Source organism: Malania oleifera, chromosome 7 (genome assembly GCF_029873635.1).
Source record: "Malania oleifera isolate guangnan ecotype guangnan chromosome 7, ASM2987363v1, whole genome shotgun sequence".
In the NCBI taxonomy this organism is placed as follows: Eukaryota; Viridiplantae; Streptophyta; class Magnoliopsida; order Santalales; family Ximeniaceae; genus Malania; species Malania oleifera.
Window position 1 is genome coordinate 23,110,702 of NC_080423.1, and position 18,721 is coordinate 23,129,422.

General features: G+C 35.4%; 1 protein-coding gene across 2 annotated transcripts; it reads left to right on the forward strand.

Moving 5' to 3' along the window:
• Positions 1-4,523: 4,523 nt before the first annotated feature.
• On the forward strand, positions 4,524-18,529 carry LOC131159624 (probable fructokinase-6, chloroplastic). 2 transcript variants are annotated; one of them, XM_058114661.1, is made up of 7 exons: positions 4,524-5,154; positions 12,263-12,474; positions 14,209-14,421; positions 14,615-14,812; positions 14,960-15,097; positions 15,417-15,533; positions 18,183-18,529. In XM_058114661.1, exons 1-7 carry the CDS (start codon positions 4,989-4,991, stop codon positions 18,315-18,317), a joined length of 1,179 nt encoding a protein of 392 aa, XP_057970644.1. In that variant the 5' UTR covers positions 4,524-4,988; the 3' UTR covers positions 18,318-18,529. The 2 variants fall into 2 exon arrangements, with proteins under 2 accessions (XP_057970644.1, XP_057970645.1); XM_058114662.1 differs by lacking the exons at positions 15,417-15,533; positions 18,183-18,529 and adding an exon at positions 15,245-15,292 and having other exon boundaries at positions 4,669-5,154.
• Positions 18,530-18,721: the final 192 nt, after the last annotated feature.

Below are 18,721 nucleotides of genomic sequence, written 5' to 3' on the forward strand. Positions count from 1 at the left end.
AACATACATTTTAGGTGCATTTCAGTTCTAATCCCATTGTATATAAATCCTATTCATATGATGATTAAATTTAAGAAGATAGGACATATTTTTATATAGTATAGGGGGTCCTATGGTCAGTCTAAGGCATTTGAGAATTAATCCCAAAAATTTGGCGTCGGTCGACCGAAGGGTGATCCTTAAGGTCTAGTTATGGTCATTAAGCTTATCTGTCCTATCATGCATGAAATGCATTAATTATTACAGACCATATAAGATTACAGACCCAAATGATAAATATAAAAACATAATACAATTTGAAATGTAAATTGATCTTCATGTGTGGCTCCTTTGCAATTCCATGGAATACACCGAGATATGCTCGTTCAGGTGCTCTTACGGCTTCCACCTCTCATTTGTCAACCGTGCTTAGAAACATATTCATGTTTATACACTTAGCACACAGATGAAATATTGTGATTTATCATAATCAAAACAGGAGACAAACTCAAAATGTCAACACTTGGGCTTGTGTGAGGGCTAGGTTAGAGAGTTAGGTCAAATTGAGCATAAGGGGTTTTGTTTTTGCTATGAGCTAAATCATGTTAGGCTAGGCCTAATTAGGCCTTGGGCCTTATGAAGACAAGGCTCCAATTAAGTTTGGGTTAACTAGTTTCATTGGACGGGTTGATTTTTTTAACTAATGGATTTTATTGTTGTTAGACCTTTTTTTTTACATCCTTTCTTGAGTTTCTTCCAATTTAAACCTCATATTTGTTCAAAAAATTTTTAAAGTGAAATATCATGACATCTAACAAGTTCTCATGAGTTTTGTTTAAATTAGTTGTGAACTACATGAGGCATTTTTAGTTAAAATAGTTTTAGTAGAACACTACTTATGTTGGTGATATCATGAGATGATGTGCCGAGTAGATAGGGCTTAAACTATATAGATCCAAAAAGACTCAACTCATATCCCTCCTATTTGCCCTATCATCATCGACCCATGACAAAATAACAATGCTTGTAGTTTTAGAGAAATTATTAGGTTAAATAGTGTAAACACGTCACATTTTATACCATCAATCAAATCGTTAGATTTTTAATTATTTTAAATGAAAAATAATTTAAGCTTTTATAAATTCACTTAAATAGTATTTCGGGCCTTAGATTTGAATGTATGAATTTGGATGGAATTTAATACAATTTTGTATTGTATCTTTATACAAATCTGCAAATTTAAATCCAAAATTTGAAATCTAAATTGTTGACTTTTTAAGTCTGATATCTGGTTTTGATGCTAACGAAACACAAGGATTTTATGTGTACATCTAGCTTGTGAACAAGTTTACAATACAACATACACATGTGAGGGGATTGATGGAAGCCTGAGGGACATAACGATCATACCGTGTGGCATATTCCACGATCTGAGGAGCAAAGGAAGAAGAAGAAGATACTTATTTTAAATGTAAATGCATTTGGTTTTTGTATTTTGGGTCTGTAATATTTGCATTGACATGCATGATATGAAAAAGCTTAATAAGACTGTAAATTGACCATAGGGAACTGAATGACCTTAGGGTAGTTAGCGGACGCTGAATTTTTTTGGTAGGCTAAAAATACCTTAGATAAACGCTCGGTCCTTGCATAAAACACTTAGGATAGTCCCCATTATCACATATACTATCAGGAGAACTTATTGAATTAAAATAGGACTTAAGGTGTTAAGTTATTAAGGTTTCAGGCGACCAAACTTTGGTGTTCAAAACACCTCAGTCGATCGAATCATTGAATAGTCAGTGTGTTGACCTGACTTCGGGCGACCGAACAAAAAAGACTCTATCGTCTTCGATCAGTCGATCATCTACACTGACTTTTTCCAACAACTCAGGTGCCCAAATTTCACGTTCAAAATACCCCCGAATGACCAAATGTTCAAGTTCGGAAGACCAAACTTGAGACTAGGCGACCGAACCTCGGACATATTGGAAAATCTCCTGGGTCAACAAACCGAACCCTCATTCAGGCACCCGAACACGGAAAAGTTACTTTTTCCGTTGTGTTTGTTCAGGTGACCAAACCTATGGTTCGGTCGACTGAAACTCTTGGGTTGTCATAATTTTACTACGATAATTAGGGTTAATTTTTTATTAAATAATTTCTAAAATCCCTAATATGTCCCTAACGGTCAAAAATATTCCAGAGTCTATACATACCCCTTCCATTATTCATTTTTAACAAGAAGATTAGATTGAAAATCCTCCCTAAATATTTTTGTTTTATTCATAGCATTTACTCTCTTTTCTTTATTCTCTTGACAAATCTTTAAAAAAATTCTTGTTGAAAGAGAGCATTGATTTTACTCACTTTTTTCACTTGCAAATCTATTGCATTTGAAGATTGTTGGAGGATTATTTACTTGGGCATAAGATTTTTTTTTGCATTTACTTTCATTATATATCTTAGCTTACAAATCATTTTTGGAAAGTAAATCTAGAGTTTCTCCATACATCTTCTTGGTGAATATTTCTTTGGAGAAAACTTTTATTGATTTTTCTTGAAAGATTTAAGCACATATTTTACATTCATATTGTTTGTGCTTGGATTAGTCTTCCTGTATTTGAGCTTTTATTGACAAATCTTTATCTTACAGAAAATTGCTTGAAAGCAAAACCTTAAGTTCTCCTACACCCTTTATTGAAAATACTTTTGGAGAAATTTAGTTGGGTTCAAATCTTTGAAGTGCTTATCTTAAATATTTCATTCAAAGAGTTCAAAATATTTTAAGGAAATTCACATTCTCACATTGAACTTTAGTTCATATCATACGTGAGTGCATTTGTGCGTATTGGTACACATTTGCTTGTATTAGAAGCATCTACTTGTACAAATATTTTCATATCTATTGTATTCTCGACATATGATCATAAGAGGGAGACTAGCCCTGTGAATAATCCCGGATTGACTTTGACTCGGTTAGGAAAGTTAAGTGCACCATCTTAGTAAGGTGTGTATACAGTGCCACTCCACCCGTGAAGTGAGCCTTAGTGGAATTCTTGTACTTGTGAGCCAAGGCAGGGACGTAGACACAGTTGGCTGAACCCCGATAACGTATCTTGTGTCGGCTCTTTCTTTCCCTATACTCTTTATATTTCCGCACTTTAATTTATGCACATGTATGCTTATATTTGAATTGTTATGTGAATGATGTGCATGTTTTAAATATTGTGAATGATTGAAAAATACTGAGTTTGCTGCATCTGTTTTATATATTTACTCATTATTATTCTGTTGGGGTATTGGTATGTGCTTAGACAGATCCTAAGTTGGAAATTACTAATTATGGAATTGAAATCAACTTAGGAAATTTTAATTACCTAATTCACCCCCTCTTGGGAATACATCAATTCCAACATAAACTCTCAAATAGAAGGTTAAAATTATTTAAAATCTAAAAATATAATAATTTGTAAAAATAAGATATGATTAGACTGTCAAATCTAATCTTTTAAAAAAAAAAAAAATACTTAAAAAAATTATTTTTTTATATAGGATCTATAAACTATTACTTTCAAGTTGTTATATTTTTAGACCCACTAAAATGTCGTCAAACCCATACCCTAGACCTGACAAAATGGATAAAAATCTGTTAATCAAACCCGCATCCAACCCATTTTAACTGACTTATAATCAACCGTTTGTTAAATGAGTCGAATTTGGTTTTTCATTTTCATATCCATCTACTTAGCGGATCGGGTTGGGTTTATCAAGCGGATATTCGCCTACCCGTTTGTTTGTTTGTTTTTAAAAGAATAATGATATTTTTATTTAAATAATTGAGCCGTGAGCACTACGTGCTTTAGAGAGGGTACAAGTAGGAGTATTTAAATATGATTACATGATATAGACAACAATAAATAAAATATTATAAATCCCATGATTTGAGAGAAAATTTGTATTGTTGACATATAAGCTCCATTTGAATCAATGTGCTACAATTTGTTAGCTTATATGATCCTCATACAAGTAGGAGTATTTGGATCTTTGACGCTTCTTAATTTTTATTATGATGATTTGTCTCGGATCTTCGTTATTTGAATCTGCAGCGGACAAATGTAACCATCGACGGTTTGATGAACGATTTGTTTTTAATGCTTACAGTTTTACTTACATGAATTAGGAGTTATTAATTAATATAAACGATTGAATGATTGATGTAGTCATTAGAAAAGTTAATACACAAACTAATCGGAAGTTGTCGTATATAATTTAAATTATTTTGACATAATATAAATTATTAATAAAATTATATTTTAGAATGACGAATTATCCACTATTTGCCATGAATTATTTAATTCTAAACTGCCTAATTCGTCACTTAAACGAGTCGAATATGAATTATAATTTCTTCACCCAATAATGTCTTATTCTTCATGGATTATCGGACTCGACCGCTTTGTCAGGTCTACCATACCCACTAATACATTCTACTTATATGGAAAAGTACTAAGATGACATTTGCGAGCTTCAAATTGTAGGAGGATATTTCTCAATAATTTGACGTAGTTTTAAGGTTTAGGACTGATGATGTGGGCACCTGGGCAGGTGGAAGGCAGCCATAGGCTGCAAAATCGAATGAGCTGGGAATACCCAACACTTTTTTGCCACTTGGAAGGGCGGCATTGATTCCAAGCTAACCTTCTGCTTGTTCGTTGGTTGTCCAAAATACTGGAAGACACCGCACCACCAAGCCTCGTGAGCTGCTTCTCATTTTCTTCGCTGTCTCCGCTTCTCTCTCTGACGCTCGTCCAACTTCCCAAACTCCCTTAACTTTATCATTCTCCCGAAAATTAGGGTTTCGGCGTCACTTCTATTTCCCACTGTCTCTCTAATTAGCTTCTTCTTCCTCTCCAAATTTTATTCTTGAAGCCTCAAGCTCACTGAACAACTGGGGTTTGTTCAATAATCGTTTTTGAAATTTTGAGTGCCTGTGTATAAATTTGCACATGGCTCTTCATTCCGGTGTTTTCTGCTTCAGTGGTATTACTTTGAATTCTCGCAGATCGGAGAATCGGGTTTCCGGTTTGAATCTGTTGAGTCGAGGGAGGATTAGAGACTCGCCGTTTTCAGCTCCGTCATTCTCCGTATCAGTGCGGCGGTGGAGACTGCAGGGTATGGAATTGTTTTCTGTTGTTTAAATTTGAGCTAAAATGAGTTTAAATTTGTTTCTTTGTTTTAGGCAGTTTCGTTTCGTAGTGTTTTGATAGGTTTGATTTGCTTGGAGTTTGTTTATTGATTTTGCGTGCTTACATTTTTGGTTCTTACTTAATGTTTTGATATATGATTTATGTTTTCCTTGGTTATAATGGATAAATTTTGTTGATTATGTTGTTGTGTATACAGCTTGAAAATTTCCTGGATTTTTTATGGCTTATTTTAGCTTTTCCAATTTTTCAAAATTAATTGAGTTTTATGTTGTTGTGAATAATCTTGGGATTGCATAGCGGAATTTAAACGCAGCATATATTAAAGAACCAAAATGGAGCATACACACGCAGTATATTTGAAAGCAATAACAATCCACACAAAGATTTATTTGGTTCGGCAAAGCCGACATCCACGGGAGCAATTGGAAAAGGTTTTCACTATGAGAATCATAAAGTACACAATACAATATAATACAATGATCTTCCTCTCTTAGAATATACCTAGAATGGTATATTTATAAACACTACGAAGGCTTCCCTCCAAACACCCCACCATATTAACGTTCACTTTCAAATTTTGAAATCATTCTCGCAACCCCGAGCAAATTAGTCGACTGTTTCAGACAGAATGTAATTTTTTCCGAACTCTGTATTTATCAGTTGACTGATTTGGCCCATCAGTCGACTGATTTCTGCTGCTCAGCACAAGTAACTTCAACTTATGTTTTCTTCCATGTTTATGTACTCCATCAAGTATATGAGCTGCAAAAACACAACAATCTCCACCTTTGCGAGTATACGCCCCTTAAGAGAACTTGAAAACATATCTCATTGCTCCACCTTGACTTTGGAACGTTAGGTTGGGTCCGTCTCCCTTCTAGCACTTGGAGACATGAAATAAGTCCAAGCAATGCTTGAATTTTTCAATAGTAACTAGTTTTGTCAAAATGTCCGCTGTGTTTTTTGATGTGTGAACCTTCTCCAATACAAGTTCACTTGAAGTAATCAATTCCCGTACCCTATGGAACCTTACATCAATATGGTTCATTCTAGTATGGTACACTTGATTCTTCGCTAAGTAGATAGCGCTCTGGCTGCCACAATGTAACACAAGTCCATTTTGTTGTATACCCAACTCTTTGACCAAACTGGTAAGCCATAAGGCTTCCTTTGCAGTTTCGGCAACTGCCATAGGCTTTGTGGGAGGACCTATATGTTGGAGGTCCATGGTACTCACATCTTCTGTAATCAATCTTGATCATATAAGAATCAAATCTTTTGTACCATTGCCTTAGAGACTGTTTCAACCCGTAAAGAGATTTTTCAACTTGCAAACTAAGTGTTCTTTCCCCGCTTCACTGAATTCCTCCGGCTGTACCATATAAATCTGTTCCTCCCAAGCCACCATGAAGAAATGCCATCTTCACGTGCATTTGTTCCAAATGCAGATCATAATGAGCTACTAATCCCAACACTACCTTGATGGAAGTGTGTCCGACCACAGGTGAAAAGATTTCATCAAAATTTATTCTCTTTTTCTGTCAATACCCTTTTACCACTATCCGTGCCTTGAATGTCTCTCGTTTTTTTTGAAATTGCTTCCTTCTTATTATATATCCATTTGCAACCTATCGCCCTCTTCCCATCTAGAAGTTTCACCAACTCTCAAGTTTGATTCTTATGCAGCGATTCCATTTCCTTAATCATAGCACCCGTCCACCTACTTTTTTCCTGGCCGTGCACTGCTTCTTGAAAAGTAGTTGGATCAGTGCAACTGGTAATGAAAGCATAAGATACTAACTCTTCAAACCCATATCTTGGCGGTGGTTTGATAGTGCTTCTGGATCTCTGTATAAGAATATTGTCGACTTGCTGGTTTCCCGAGTTAGAACTCCCTGCAATCGTAGGACCAAGATCATTGTCCTTTGCTTGAGTTTCTAATTCCACCTGCATAACATGTTCGTCTTTGCTCCAATTTCCTGACTCCTGTTTCTCTTTACCAAATTCTTGAGTACGCTTCACCATAGCTTTCTCATCTAAACCTACATCCCTACTGATCACCATCTTGTTTGCCGTTGGATCTCACAGCTTGTACCCTTTCGCACTCTTTTGATATCCCAAAAAGATGCAAAGTCTAGATTTTGCGTCAAGTTTCGATCTCTCCTCACTAGACACGTGAACATAGACTGGACACCCGAATACCTTCAATCCGGAGTAGTCTACTGCATTTCCTGTCCATACCTCTTTTGCCACTTTAGCCTCCAGTGATGCCCTTGGTGATCTGTTTATCAAGAAACAAACCATATTAACTGCCTCGGTCCAGAAATTCTTCGGTAGCCCTGCATTAAGCCTGAGACACCGAGCTCTTTCAGTTAGAGTTTGGTTCATCCTTTCAGCCACACCATTTTGCTAAGGTGTCCAACGAATGGTGAAATGTCTCTTAATGCCTTGCTGCTCACAAAACTCTATGAACCTAGAATTAGCGTACTCAGTCCCATTGTCTAACCTGAGACATTTGATTCTCTTTCTCGTCTGGTTTTCCACTTCAGTTTTCCAAAATTTAAACCTGGAAAATGTATTAGACTTGTGCAACATGAAGTATACCCAGACTTTCCGTGAGTAGTCGTTAACAAAACTCACATAATAAACATGTCCATCTCTTGATGCTACTCTAATCGGCCCCCAAACATCAAAATGTATGTAATCAAGAATACCTTCCATCTTGTGAATAACTGATTCGAATTTTGCTCTATTTTGTTTCCCAATAACACAAATCTTGCAAAAATTCAGCTTACATGTTTTCATACTTTTCAAGAGTTTCCTCTTGTGAAGTTCTTTCATACCATGTTCACCTATATGCCCAAACTGCATATGCCACAAAACGGTTTCATCAAATTCAGTATCTACAACTGTAGCTCCACCTACAATCGTAGCTCCTTGCAGTGTATAAATATTTCCATCTAACTTTTGCCCCTTTCATCACCGTTATATTACCTTTCCACACTTTCATAATCTCACTTTTGGACTTGTAATTGAATTCATTACAATCCAAAGTGCCAAGTGAGATGAGACTCTTCTGTAGGTCCGATGCCAATGAGAATTGAACCTGAATTTACCAACCTTAAGTGCTGAACGACTCCTTGTTTGAAGTCATATGCTAAGAACATGCTGAATCTAGAATTCATGAGTCCGTGAGGCGATCTGACCTCGATGAAATTGAAAGTACATCACCATCACTGCAAACTGAATTTCCTTCTTGAACAACATTTGCTGATTTTGAAGTCCCTTCATGCTTTTTAACATTTCCTTTCTTCCAATCTGAACACTTCGGTTTAACGTACCCCTTTTTACCGCACTTAATAACACCAGATATCCTTCTTTTTCTTGGATTGAGTTCGGGATTTTTAACTTGATCCATTTCTAAATTTTCCTCTCCCATGATCATAGTTAGCTTTCACCACAAGTCCTTCTCTATGTGAATTTTCATCGCAGATTTTCAGCCTTTGTTGAAATCTCAAGAAGACACTTGTCACCTCTTCTAAGTTTAGGGTCTCTTTCCCCCATGTAAGATTGGTAACTAAATTTTCATATGTGTGAGTTGCTGGCAAGGAATTCAGTAGCATCAATGCCTTATCATCCTCTTCAAACTTCATGTCAGCATGCATTAAATCACTTATGATTTGATTAAATGTGTTGATTCAAGTTCGAACCATCAACCATCTTAAGCCAATAAAGACGTTGCTTAAGGAATAATTTGTTAAGAAGGGATTTGGACATGTACCGACTTTCAAGCTTTTGCCAAACAGTCACATGAGAATCTTCTTCCATGACATGATAGAGTACTTCGTCGGCCAAACACAATCGTATTGTAACAACAACCTTTGCCTCTAATTCTCTCCAATTAGCCTCATCCATACCTTCCAGTTGAACACCATACAAGACCTTCACCATCCCTTGCTACACAAGCAAATCTTTCACTCACCTCTGCTACAAACCGAAGTTTCCTGTTCCATCAAATTTGACAACATCAAACTTTGTTGATGAAGTGCCCGATGCCATAACAACAATGCTCTGATACCAATTGTTGTGAATAATCTCGGGATTGCACAGTGAAATTTAAACATAGCAAATAATGAAGAACCAAAATGGAACACACACACGCAGTATATCTGAAATCAATAAAAATCCACACAAAGATTTACGTGGTTTGGCAAAGCCTACATCCACGGGAGCAGTCGGCAAAGGTTTTCACTACGAGAATCACAAAGTACACTATACAATACAATATAATAATCTTCCTCTCTCAGAATATACCCATAATGGTATATATATAAACACTACAGAGGCTTCCCTCCAAACACCCAACCGCATTAACGTTCACTTTCAAATTTTGAAATCATCCTCGCAGCCCCAAGCAAATCAGTGTCAATCAGTCGATCGTTTCAGACAGAATGTAATTGTTTCCAAACTCTATATTTATCAGTCGATTGATTTGGCCTATCAGTGGACTGATTTTTGCTGCTCAGCACAAGTAACTTCAACTTATGTTTTGTTCCATGTTTATGTACTCCATCAAGTATATGAGCCACAAAAACACAACATATGTACTAGCCTTTTTCCTTTTTCCTTTTTAATTTTTTAATTGTTATGAATTTCTCCAGATTTCACCCTTTTTGCCTTAATTTTAATTTTTAAACAAATAACAATGAATACTAGACTAATTATTTTATGTAAGTTTTAAAATATCAGCCACCATTTTAGTTTGGGGAATTAAGACATGAATGGAATCAAGATTCTATCACAATTCTCATTCCTATGTTTATTTTCGTGGAATCACAGTTTGGCTGGAATGCTAATTCCCCCATTCAACAGATGGTGATTCCTCATATTACACGGAGGAACCACAATCCGGTTCCTAATTCCTTTTTTCTGAAAGACAATTATAGCCCTCTCTAGAATCATATATTCAAAAGAAACACAAGCTGACTATATCTCAATTCTGCCATTGCTGATGATGACAACGACAATGTCAACAACAACAACAGCAACAAAAATAATAATAATAATTACAAGAAGAATAATAATAATGATTATAAAAAATAATAAAAAACAACAATAACAACAACAACTATAAAAATTGCAACAACAACGATAATTATTGCTAAAAATTAAGAAAACAACAATAGTAGTCACAAGAATAATAAAGAGTAGTAATATAGTATTATTGTTATTACTGCTACTACTACTTTTGAAAAATAACAAGAAAATCCAAAAAAAATATTTATCATTATTTTTACTGTGATAAAAAAAAAATGCATAAATTTTGTATTGGAGGCATTTTGAGAAATGTTTTTCGTTCCATTATAGCCACAATTGAAGAATATTAAATGTTAGAAAGAAATACACTTTGGTTCTTACAACCATTTTGTATTACGAACCGAATGTAGTAATCGTATTGCGACAGCGATTCCATTCCTCCATTGACACTTACATTTTTTTTTTTCTACTTCAATTCCATTTTACAAAACAATTGGGGTTAATTCTTTCCACACACAGCCAGTCCCAAGTCCCACTAAAGGAGGAGGGTTGCGATAGCTAGTTGACATCTAGCATAAAACTTGCTCAAATTCTATGTTGCTATCATCCTCATTGTATAGAATTGTTAGTCATTATCTCTATGGCTTCCCTATGAGCAATGTGTTGAACTTTCACCGCTTGGGTGTAGTAATGCAAAAAGTAGGCAGGGTAGGCTAGGTTGTTACTGTGAAGACACTATATTGTTCGGTTCAGGACATGGACGGGGAATGAAGGTAGTTGTGGAGACTAGGGTTGGATTAACAACTTTGAATATGAGACCTTTACTAGTAAAGGATGGAAGAAGATGACACAATGATTAGAAGTAATTTAGCATAATTTTCCTCCAAGACACTGAGTGGGCAGGAGAAATTTCTAAAAGAAATTGAAAATTTAATATTTAATTGGTATAGGAAAGGTAAAAAACATTGTAGAGGAAGACCTAAGAATAGATTTGTTGACGTTAAAATAGTTAGGATAGAGTCATTGAAGTTACAGTGGTCTTATGATAAGAGAGAACATATGGCGTTAGTGCTAAGCTCTTTAAGTTGGCCTGGCAGAAAACCTTAAAACTTAAAAGGAAAATTTGGGAAGATATGAATAATATAGATTGATGGATATCAGGAAGCAGGACAATATTTATTGGAGCAGATTTGCATGTTCATATAGGAAAGTGGGAACAAGTCTTGACATCCCATAGTTTAGCTCGGAACATCCATGTTGGAGGTCTCAAGTTCCAAGGAGGGGTAGAAGGGAGTATGCAGTGGGAGATAGGCTAGCTCCACTTGTTTATTCCAAGCCCAAAGTGAACCTAGAATAAGTTAGAATGAGACAGTAATTATTTGGCAGCGCTCTAACTTTTGGACTAGATCATGCACAACGGCGGATGAGGATTCATATAGTCAACCCTGACTAGCAGGACTTATGGCTTGGTTGTTACAGAAATGGCATCAACATTTGAGGGGAAAGACCAAATATTTTCTATCTCATATCTCATTTTGGCACTTTTGAAACTTGGCAATTTTTGTTGTTGTTGTCATTGTTATAGAAATGCTATCAATTTTTGAGGGGAAAGACTAAATCATTCCCATCTAATAGTTTTGGTACTTTTGAAACTCTCCAATTGTTCAGAAAATTTTAGAAAATTCACTAACCTCTGTGTGGGAGCATAGATTTGGACTTGTGTGGATATGAACAAATCTCAGCACATTTTTGTATTGCATTTTTTTGAAATCCCTAAAAATCCCAATACAAATTCTGAACTCCAAGCTCCCAAATGCTAGGTAGGTTTTCGTCCTTAGGTTTCTGTTTCCCGAAAACAATGCTGATTTTACTTGTTGATAAGATATAAAATTAATTAATGTTTAGTTTAATTGTTGATCTGTAATTTCGTATAATGTTGTTGAATATTGAAACAAGAATGCCACTGAGCTAGTATTCCAACACCTTCTTTTTTCCCCTGCTATTGATATTTTCATTTCCCAAATTTAATGTTCTAGGAAAAGCATTTCCAGATAATAGATCACCTGAAAAAACACAGGAATCACCACTTGTGGTTTGCTTTGGGGAGATGTTAATTGATTTTGTCCCAATTACAAGTGGGCTGTCTTTAGCTGAATCACCTGCATTTAAAAAAGCCCCAGGAGGTGCTCCTGCTAATGTTGCTGTTGGCATAGCTCGTCTTGGTGGATCATCAGCATTCATTGGCAAGGTATTTTTCTATCTTCAATTGATACATTGGTCAGAAACAGGTGAGATAGCTCTGCAATAAGTTATAGTTGTTTCACCCTCTTTGAGTTGTGGGTTATTATCCTTGTTTGGCATGAACTTACGAACATATTGACTTTCCCCACACTCCTCCCCCCCCCCCCCACCCCCCCCCCCCCCCCCCCCCCCCCCAACCAGAACTAAAAGAAAAATAGTTCAAAAGGAGGACACATGTTGAAAGCTTCACCTTTGACAATCCCTAAGGAATCCAAAAAATCAAACAAAACCAATATCATTTAGGTTGAAGATTTTGCAAATGAGATTAATCAGGCTGCAACCATCTTTTTGACGGAACTGGGGTTGGTTATTTTTTTTCTGGCATAGAAAAGGTTCCCAGCATTAATACCTTGGTTAGACTAGTCTGTGATTACTTTCAGGAAAGCAATGGGCAACCCTAAAGGGAAAAATATGGAAACCTTTTGAGCTAGATAAGTGAGATATCACCACCATGATTTAGTATTGAATATGTTCACTACAGTACTAGAATTAGGCTCCAATATTGAGATCACTTCTACGTAATTATAGATTGCAAAATGCCCTGGCTTCAGAAAATCCAGCTTATAAGAGAAAGCTATTGATGTGGGGGAAATAACCCATAAATAAAATAGTGCCACCATAGCAGCTCATGATCCCCATATTTCAAGTTCAACACGAGTGGGAAAGCGGAAAATGATTTGAGGGTAGTTTTTTAGCATCTGTATCTTGTCCATAGCAGGAAAATACTCATTGCATGATCTAAGATAATCTTCTTATACCTTGTTGGCTCTAAGGCAAAGGCCTCCCTTTGGGAACTCCTAAGATCTTTTTTCTTCCATTTAAATGCGAGCTAGCTGAAGCATCGGACAGGTCAAGAACTCTCTCCCTTTTGGATATCCCATGAACTCTTTCAAATCCATTTAAATGAGAACTAGCTTAAGCATTAGAGAGGTGTATTACAAACAAAACAATAATCAGTCAGACAAAAATATCCACTAAACAGATCAAGCTCTCCAAAGAATCAAAAAACCAACACAGTACCACTAACAGGCCACCAGCTGCCATAGGCAACCAAAAATATAAAAACAAAACCCATCAAACAGTGAGGACAGCAAACAGAAAATGTATGGATGGTCCACTTCATGGCAGGAAAACAACACTCCATTATTAGAAAAACAACAAAACAAATCGGGCAACAACTTCTGTCACACTAAGTCACCACTCGTAATTGAGAGAAACCAGTCCCAAATCCTCTGACCAGATTCAGACTCATCAAAAGGTGAAAATTTCACAAAATTAATGTCCTGCCAAAAATCATGTTCATGTCTTGCTAAACAGCTTCAAAACCTCAAGAAAACTTCATTTACATTCTCTACAGCTAGCCACATTGCTGTGTATCTTTTTTATGATCAAAGCACATGCTGACATCAGCCATATTTTTCCATTCTGTGTTTTTCTTGGAGTTCGATGATGATTAAGAGAAGAATTAGAAAAAGATGGAAACTAGGATTTTAGTCGTTCAATCCTGGTCTGATAGTGGAGTAAAATTTATTTTCTGTGCATGGGGAGATAGAGAGGGGCAACTATGCCTTTTTTACTGCTAACCAAGATATAAATATACCCTCAACTCACTTCAAATTTGTAGGAAAAAAGAAAGCATTCATTTATCATTCCTTGTATCTGGTGTGATTGTTATGCGCAGGTTGGTGAAGATGAATTTGGATACATGCTTGCTTCTATTCTAAAAGAGAACCATGTAAACTACAAAGGAATGCGTTTTGATCCTGGTGCCCGTACCGCTTTAGCATTTGTTACTCTAAGAAAGGACGGGGAACGTGAATTCATGTTTTATCGTAATCCTAGTGCTGATATGTTGCTTCAAGAAGATGAGCTTGATTTTGATTTAATCAAAAAGGTATGTGAGTTTTGTCATTGATCATGATCAAATAAATGCAAAATTATTATGGAAAGAAACTAATACAAAATTGGGATTGTTCACAATGCATTAATATTCTAGTTGTTACAGTTTGATTCTTTATTTTACATCTCCAAGAATAACATAAATCTCCATGTTTAGTTATGCATTGATTTCATATATCTGTTGGCAGGCAAACATTTTTCATTATGGCTCTATAAGTTTGATTACGGAACCTTGCAAGTCAGCCCACATTGCTGCAGCAAAGGTGGCAAAGGATGCCGGTGTAATTCTGTCCTTTGATCCCAATCTGAGGCTTCCATTGTGGCCGTCCGCAGAGAGTGCCAGAGAGGGAATAATGAGCATATGGGAGCTTGCTGATATTATTAAGGTGATTACCCTTGACAATGTGCATTGTTAACACATGCTTACAACACATTTTCATTATCTTTTCTCTGCCAAACAAAGTACTTCGCCGTCTGCTAATGTAAATGGGGATGCCACCTATTATGATTTTAACTGATCAATTAATTATCAGGTAAGTGAAGAAGAGATTATTTTTCTGACAAATGGAGAAGATCCATATGACGACGCTGTAGTTCGCACATTGTACCATCCGAATCTCAAATTGCTCCTTGTCACTGAGGGTCCAGATGGTTGCAGATATTACACCAAGGTAATGCCCCCTTGTACGTTCTTTCAAAATGAATCTTTGATGAATCATCTGTGTGTGTGTGTGTGTGTAAGCATGCCTGCTTGTTCTTTCTGTGTTGTATGTTGTCAAGTTTCTTTTGTAAAGAACAATATTTTTCGGGACTTGCAGAATGAAGTTGCAAATTGATACTGTACTGTTTTGTTATCATCGCGGGGGTAACTTTCTTTCTTTGGAGAGCAAGAAGAAATACATTTTTTTTTTTTAAACTAGTCATGACAACAATTATCATGCATTCTGATAGTAGTAACTGTGTAACCCATGGGACAATGTAATTTTTTAGGAGTTCAGTGGGAGAGTTGAAGGTTTAAAAGTAGATGCTGTGGACACCACAGGGGCTGGGGATGCTTTTGTTGCCGGAATTCTATCCCAACTAGCTGCTGACCTCTCCTTGCTTCAGGTACAATGTTTAAGATTGACAATGCTTCTTTCATGTCCATACTTCATAATATTTTTAGGTGGTTATATCTTCTTGTGAAGATGTTCATGGCACATAATCCTTAACAGTATCTTTGTTTGTTAGAGATGCTTCTGCCCCAATCTATTGGATTTGCAGTGGCAATATTCCCCTTCATAGATGTTAGTGTTGTGCTCATCTGATTCAACAGTGACTGCTAATACTTTTTTCTTGACAAAAACTCCATTTTGGTTTTGTTCTTTGTGGTATTGTATTAGCAAGTATTTTTACTTCAGTAGTTATAGGAAGGTTTTATATATATATATATATATATATATATATATATATATATTATATGCACATATATACTAGAGTCTGAATGTTCAGCAAAATGCCATAGGAAAAATGAGGGAGTCAATAGGTTGAGGCTGAAATAAATGCAGGCTTACATTGCAGAAGGAACTTAGCTAATCATTGTGCTTATAGCTGCACTAATTTGTTTGTAGATCTAATGAAATGCTTGTCAATCCTGTGAAAAAAGAAATAGTAATTTAGGATCCCAAAGTGCATGAACATTCAAAGAAGTAGTGCAAATAATTTCTTCTGTTATATTGTAATCTGCTAGGTTCTCTATTTTTTTATTTACTGTTGAAAGCACAGTGGAGTTATGAATGCAATCTCGTTCTATCAAATGAACCATGATTTCAAACATCAGATTTTTTTAATTTTTTTTTTGATAAGAAAAGAAGATGATTTAATTAAAGAAAAAAGGATGTACAAAAAGCACGTCTCCATAGTGCTACAGCATCCTTGTTCCTAGCAAAGCCAGAAAAGTAATAGGAGTTTTTTTAATATGTTCATCATAAGATCTGTTTATTTCCCCATACTTTTTGTTGCTGCAATGTCCTATCCTCATTAATTTCGTAAAATTAGGTTTGTTGTCTAAATTGGGCAAGATGTTTTTAATGGAAATCTTCTTAATGGCTATTTTGTGTCTGACAATCTGAAAAAAGCTTGTTTACTACCACGGCAAATCAAAAACTCATTTTTGCCACCTATGCTAGAGACCTAGGGTTTATGTGCATGGCTTTTATATTGGGAATTTATGTTGTCAGGGTAAAAGAATTGAAAAGAAAGCTCTGCTTTTGACTTTCAAAGTTGTATCTACATAGCATTCTATCTGCATTTACCATATTTTATTAGTGTTGTTAGGCTTGATTTAAATGGCAAGCTTTAGTGCAGAAAATTAGCTAGTACTGGTCCGTAATTGACTCAATTAAAAGATATTTTAGTAAAAAATCTAGAGAACTTGTAATTTTACTATTTTTTTTGTCTTAGTTACTTTTATTGATGATTATTCAAGAATCAAATGGGCATTAATTATGAAAGTTTTTTTTTTTCTTCCCATAAGTTGTACCTACATCGTATTCTATTTGCACTTTACCAAATTTCATTAATGAAATTATGCTTGATTTAAATGGAAAGATTAATTGCTGAAAATTAGCAAGTACTGGTCATTAATTGCTTAAAAGTATATGACCAAATAGTTTAGCAAAAAGTATAGACTATAGAGACTAACTTGTAATTTTTACTAATATTTTTCTGTGTTACTTTATCACTTTGATTGATGATTATTCAAGAACGACATGGGTTACTTTGGTGAGAGATCATTTTCAGTTTTTTTTTTTTTTCAAAATTATTTCAAATCTTTTGGCACTGGGCTGCCTTTTTTTTTTTTTTTTTTAATAAATATCTCAAGGCATGTACCATTATTCATCTTGTGTTTCTACTCCACAATAAAATCTAGCAGAATGCAAGACTCAGAACTTGTTGGAAGTTGCTTGGGTCTGATGTCTTCTATGCCTGTGCCACAAATCTGTTAGGACGATGCTATTCTTATTGCCTACTGTCTTTTTAATTGCCAACCTTCTTCAGTTCTTTGCAACCATAGTCCCTTTTCTGTATTATTTCCATCTCAAGATCCTGTTTCTCTTAGTTTGAGGACATTTGGACATACTAATTATGTTCATTTATGTTCATAATCTAGCCCCAGGTGTGGATAAACTTGGTCTCAGATCCCTCTAAAGTGTGTTTTTGGGTTATTCTTGTACAAGAAAGGGGTATTGTTTTTCACTTGCCGTCACATCACAGGCTCAATAGTAAATACCTCGCGTTCTTTGGATCATTTGCTTACTTCTCTATTAATTAATCACCTTTTTGTGTAGTTCTCTAGAGTAATATGTATGCATGCATGTAGGCCTTGTTACGTATTAAAATGCTATACCATAGATTAAGTCGATATATGAGGTAACAGCACATGAAGGTTGTTTTATAACATTTATGTCTTGTGTTTGGTAGTTTGAAGGACTTCTACAGTATTTTCAAGAAGTTTAGCATTTGCATCTTTATTTGTTGCATTCATGATTTTTTTTTTTTTTAACATTCTTGAATTTATATTTTAATATTTCCAGTTTGTTCAATACTATATTCCTCTCAAGAAAATCATAAAATCAATACTTGATTTACTCCTGCTGTGAATTACTTCCGAATCTTTAGTTGGACGCAGCTTTCTCCATTTTTTTTTAAAAAGATTTTCTTTAATCAGTAGTGTAGCTCATATGTTTCCTTGATTAAATGTGCTTGTCTCTGTAGAACGAGGGTCGACTGAAGGATGCTCTAAAGTTTGCTAATGCTTGTGGTGCATTGACAGTAACGGAGAGGGGTGCAATTCCAGCTTTGCCGTCTAGAGAAGCAGTGTTGAAAGCCTTGGTTAAGTCAGTCGTGTAGGTTTTAGTCGAATCCTTTGTAACTGTATAACTGCTATGTACTACTCCTGTTTGTCCCTCGTGTGAGATCTTGAGAGACCTTTGCATTGCCAGGGAAGGAATGTACATACTGTTTCATGTGTATCAACTGGGGAAAAGTGGAGAGAAGAGAAGTCAAATCGTAACTTTGGAAAAGACATTTATATCCCTCAATAAAATAAAAAATTTTTAGAATTATTTCTTATATGGTTTGACTACTTATAAAAAAATATATGGCCAATGAAAGTATTTTGCTGATGGAGTTCAATGTGCATGCACTTTTATCTTGGATTTGATGGGATGTAGTGCAATTGCATGAATCTAAAAAAATATGAATCTTCTCTTTGATATAAAAAGACCTTCTATTTTATATATGGTCATTGCTTT

Excerpts from the sequence above, each read along its gene's own strand:
- LOC131159624 (XM_058114661.1), top strand. The coding sequence starts at position 4,989 with ATGGCTCTTCATTCCGGTGTTTTCTGCTTCAGTGGTATTACTTTGAAT. Across the intron at positions 15,098-15,416 it reads GTTGCAGATATTACACCAAG|GAGTTCAGTGGGAGAGTTGA; the intron begins GTAATGCCCCCT and ends GTAATTTTTTAG. Across the intron at positions 15,534-18,182 it reads CTGACCTCTCCTTGCTTCAG|AACGAGGGTCGACTGAAGGA; the intron begins GTACAATGTTTA and ends TTGTCTCTGTAG.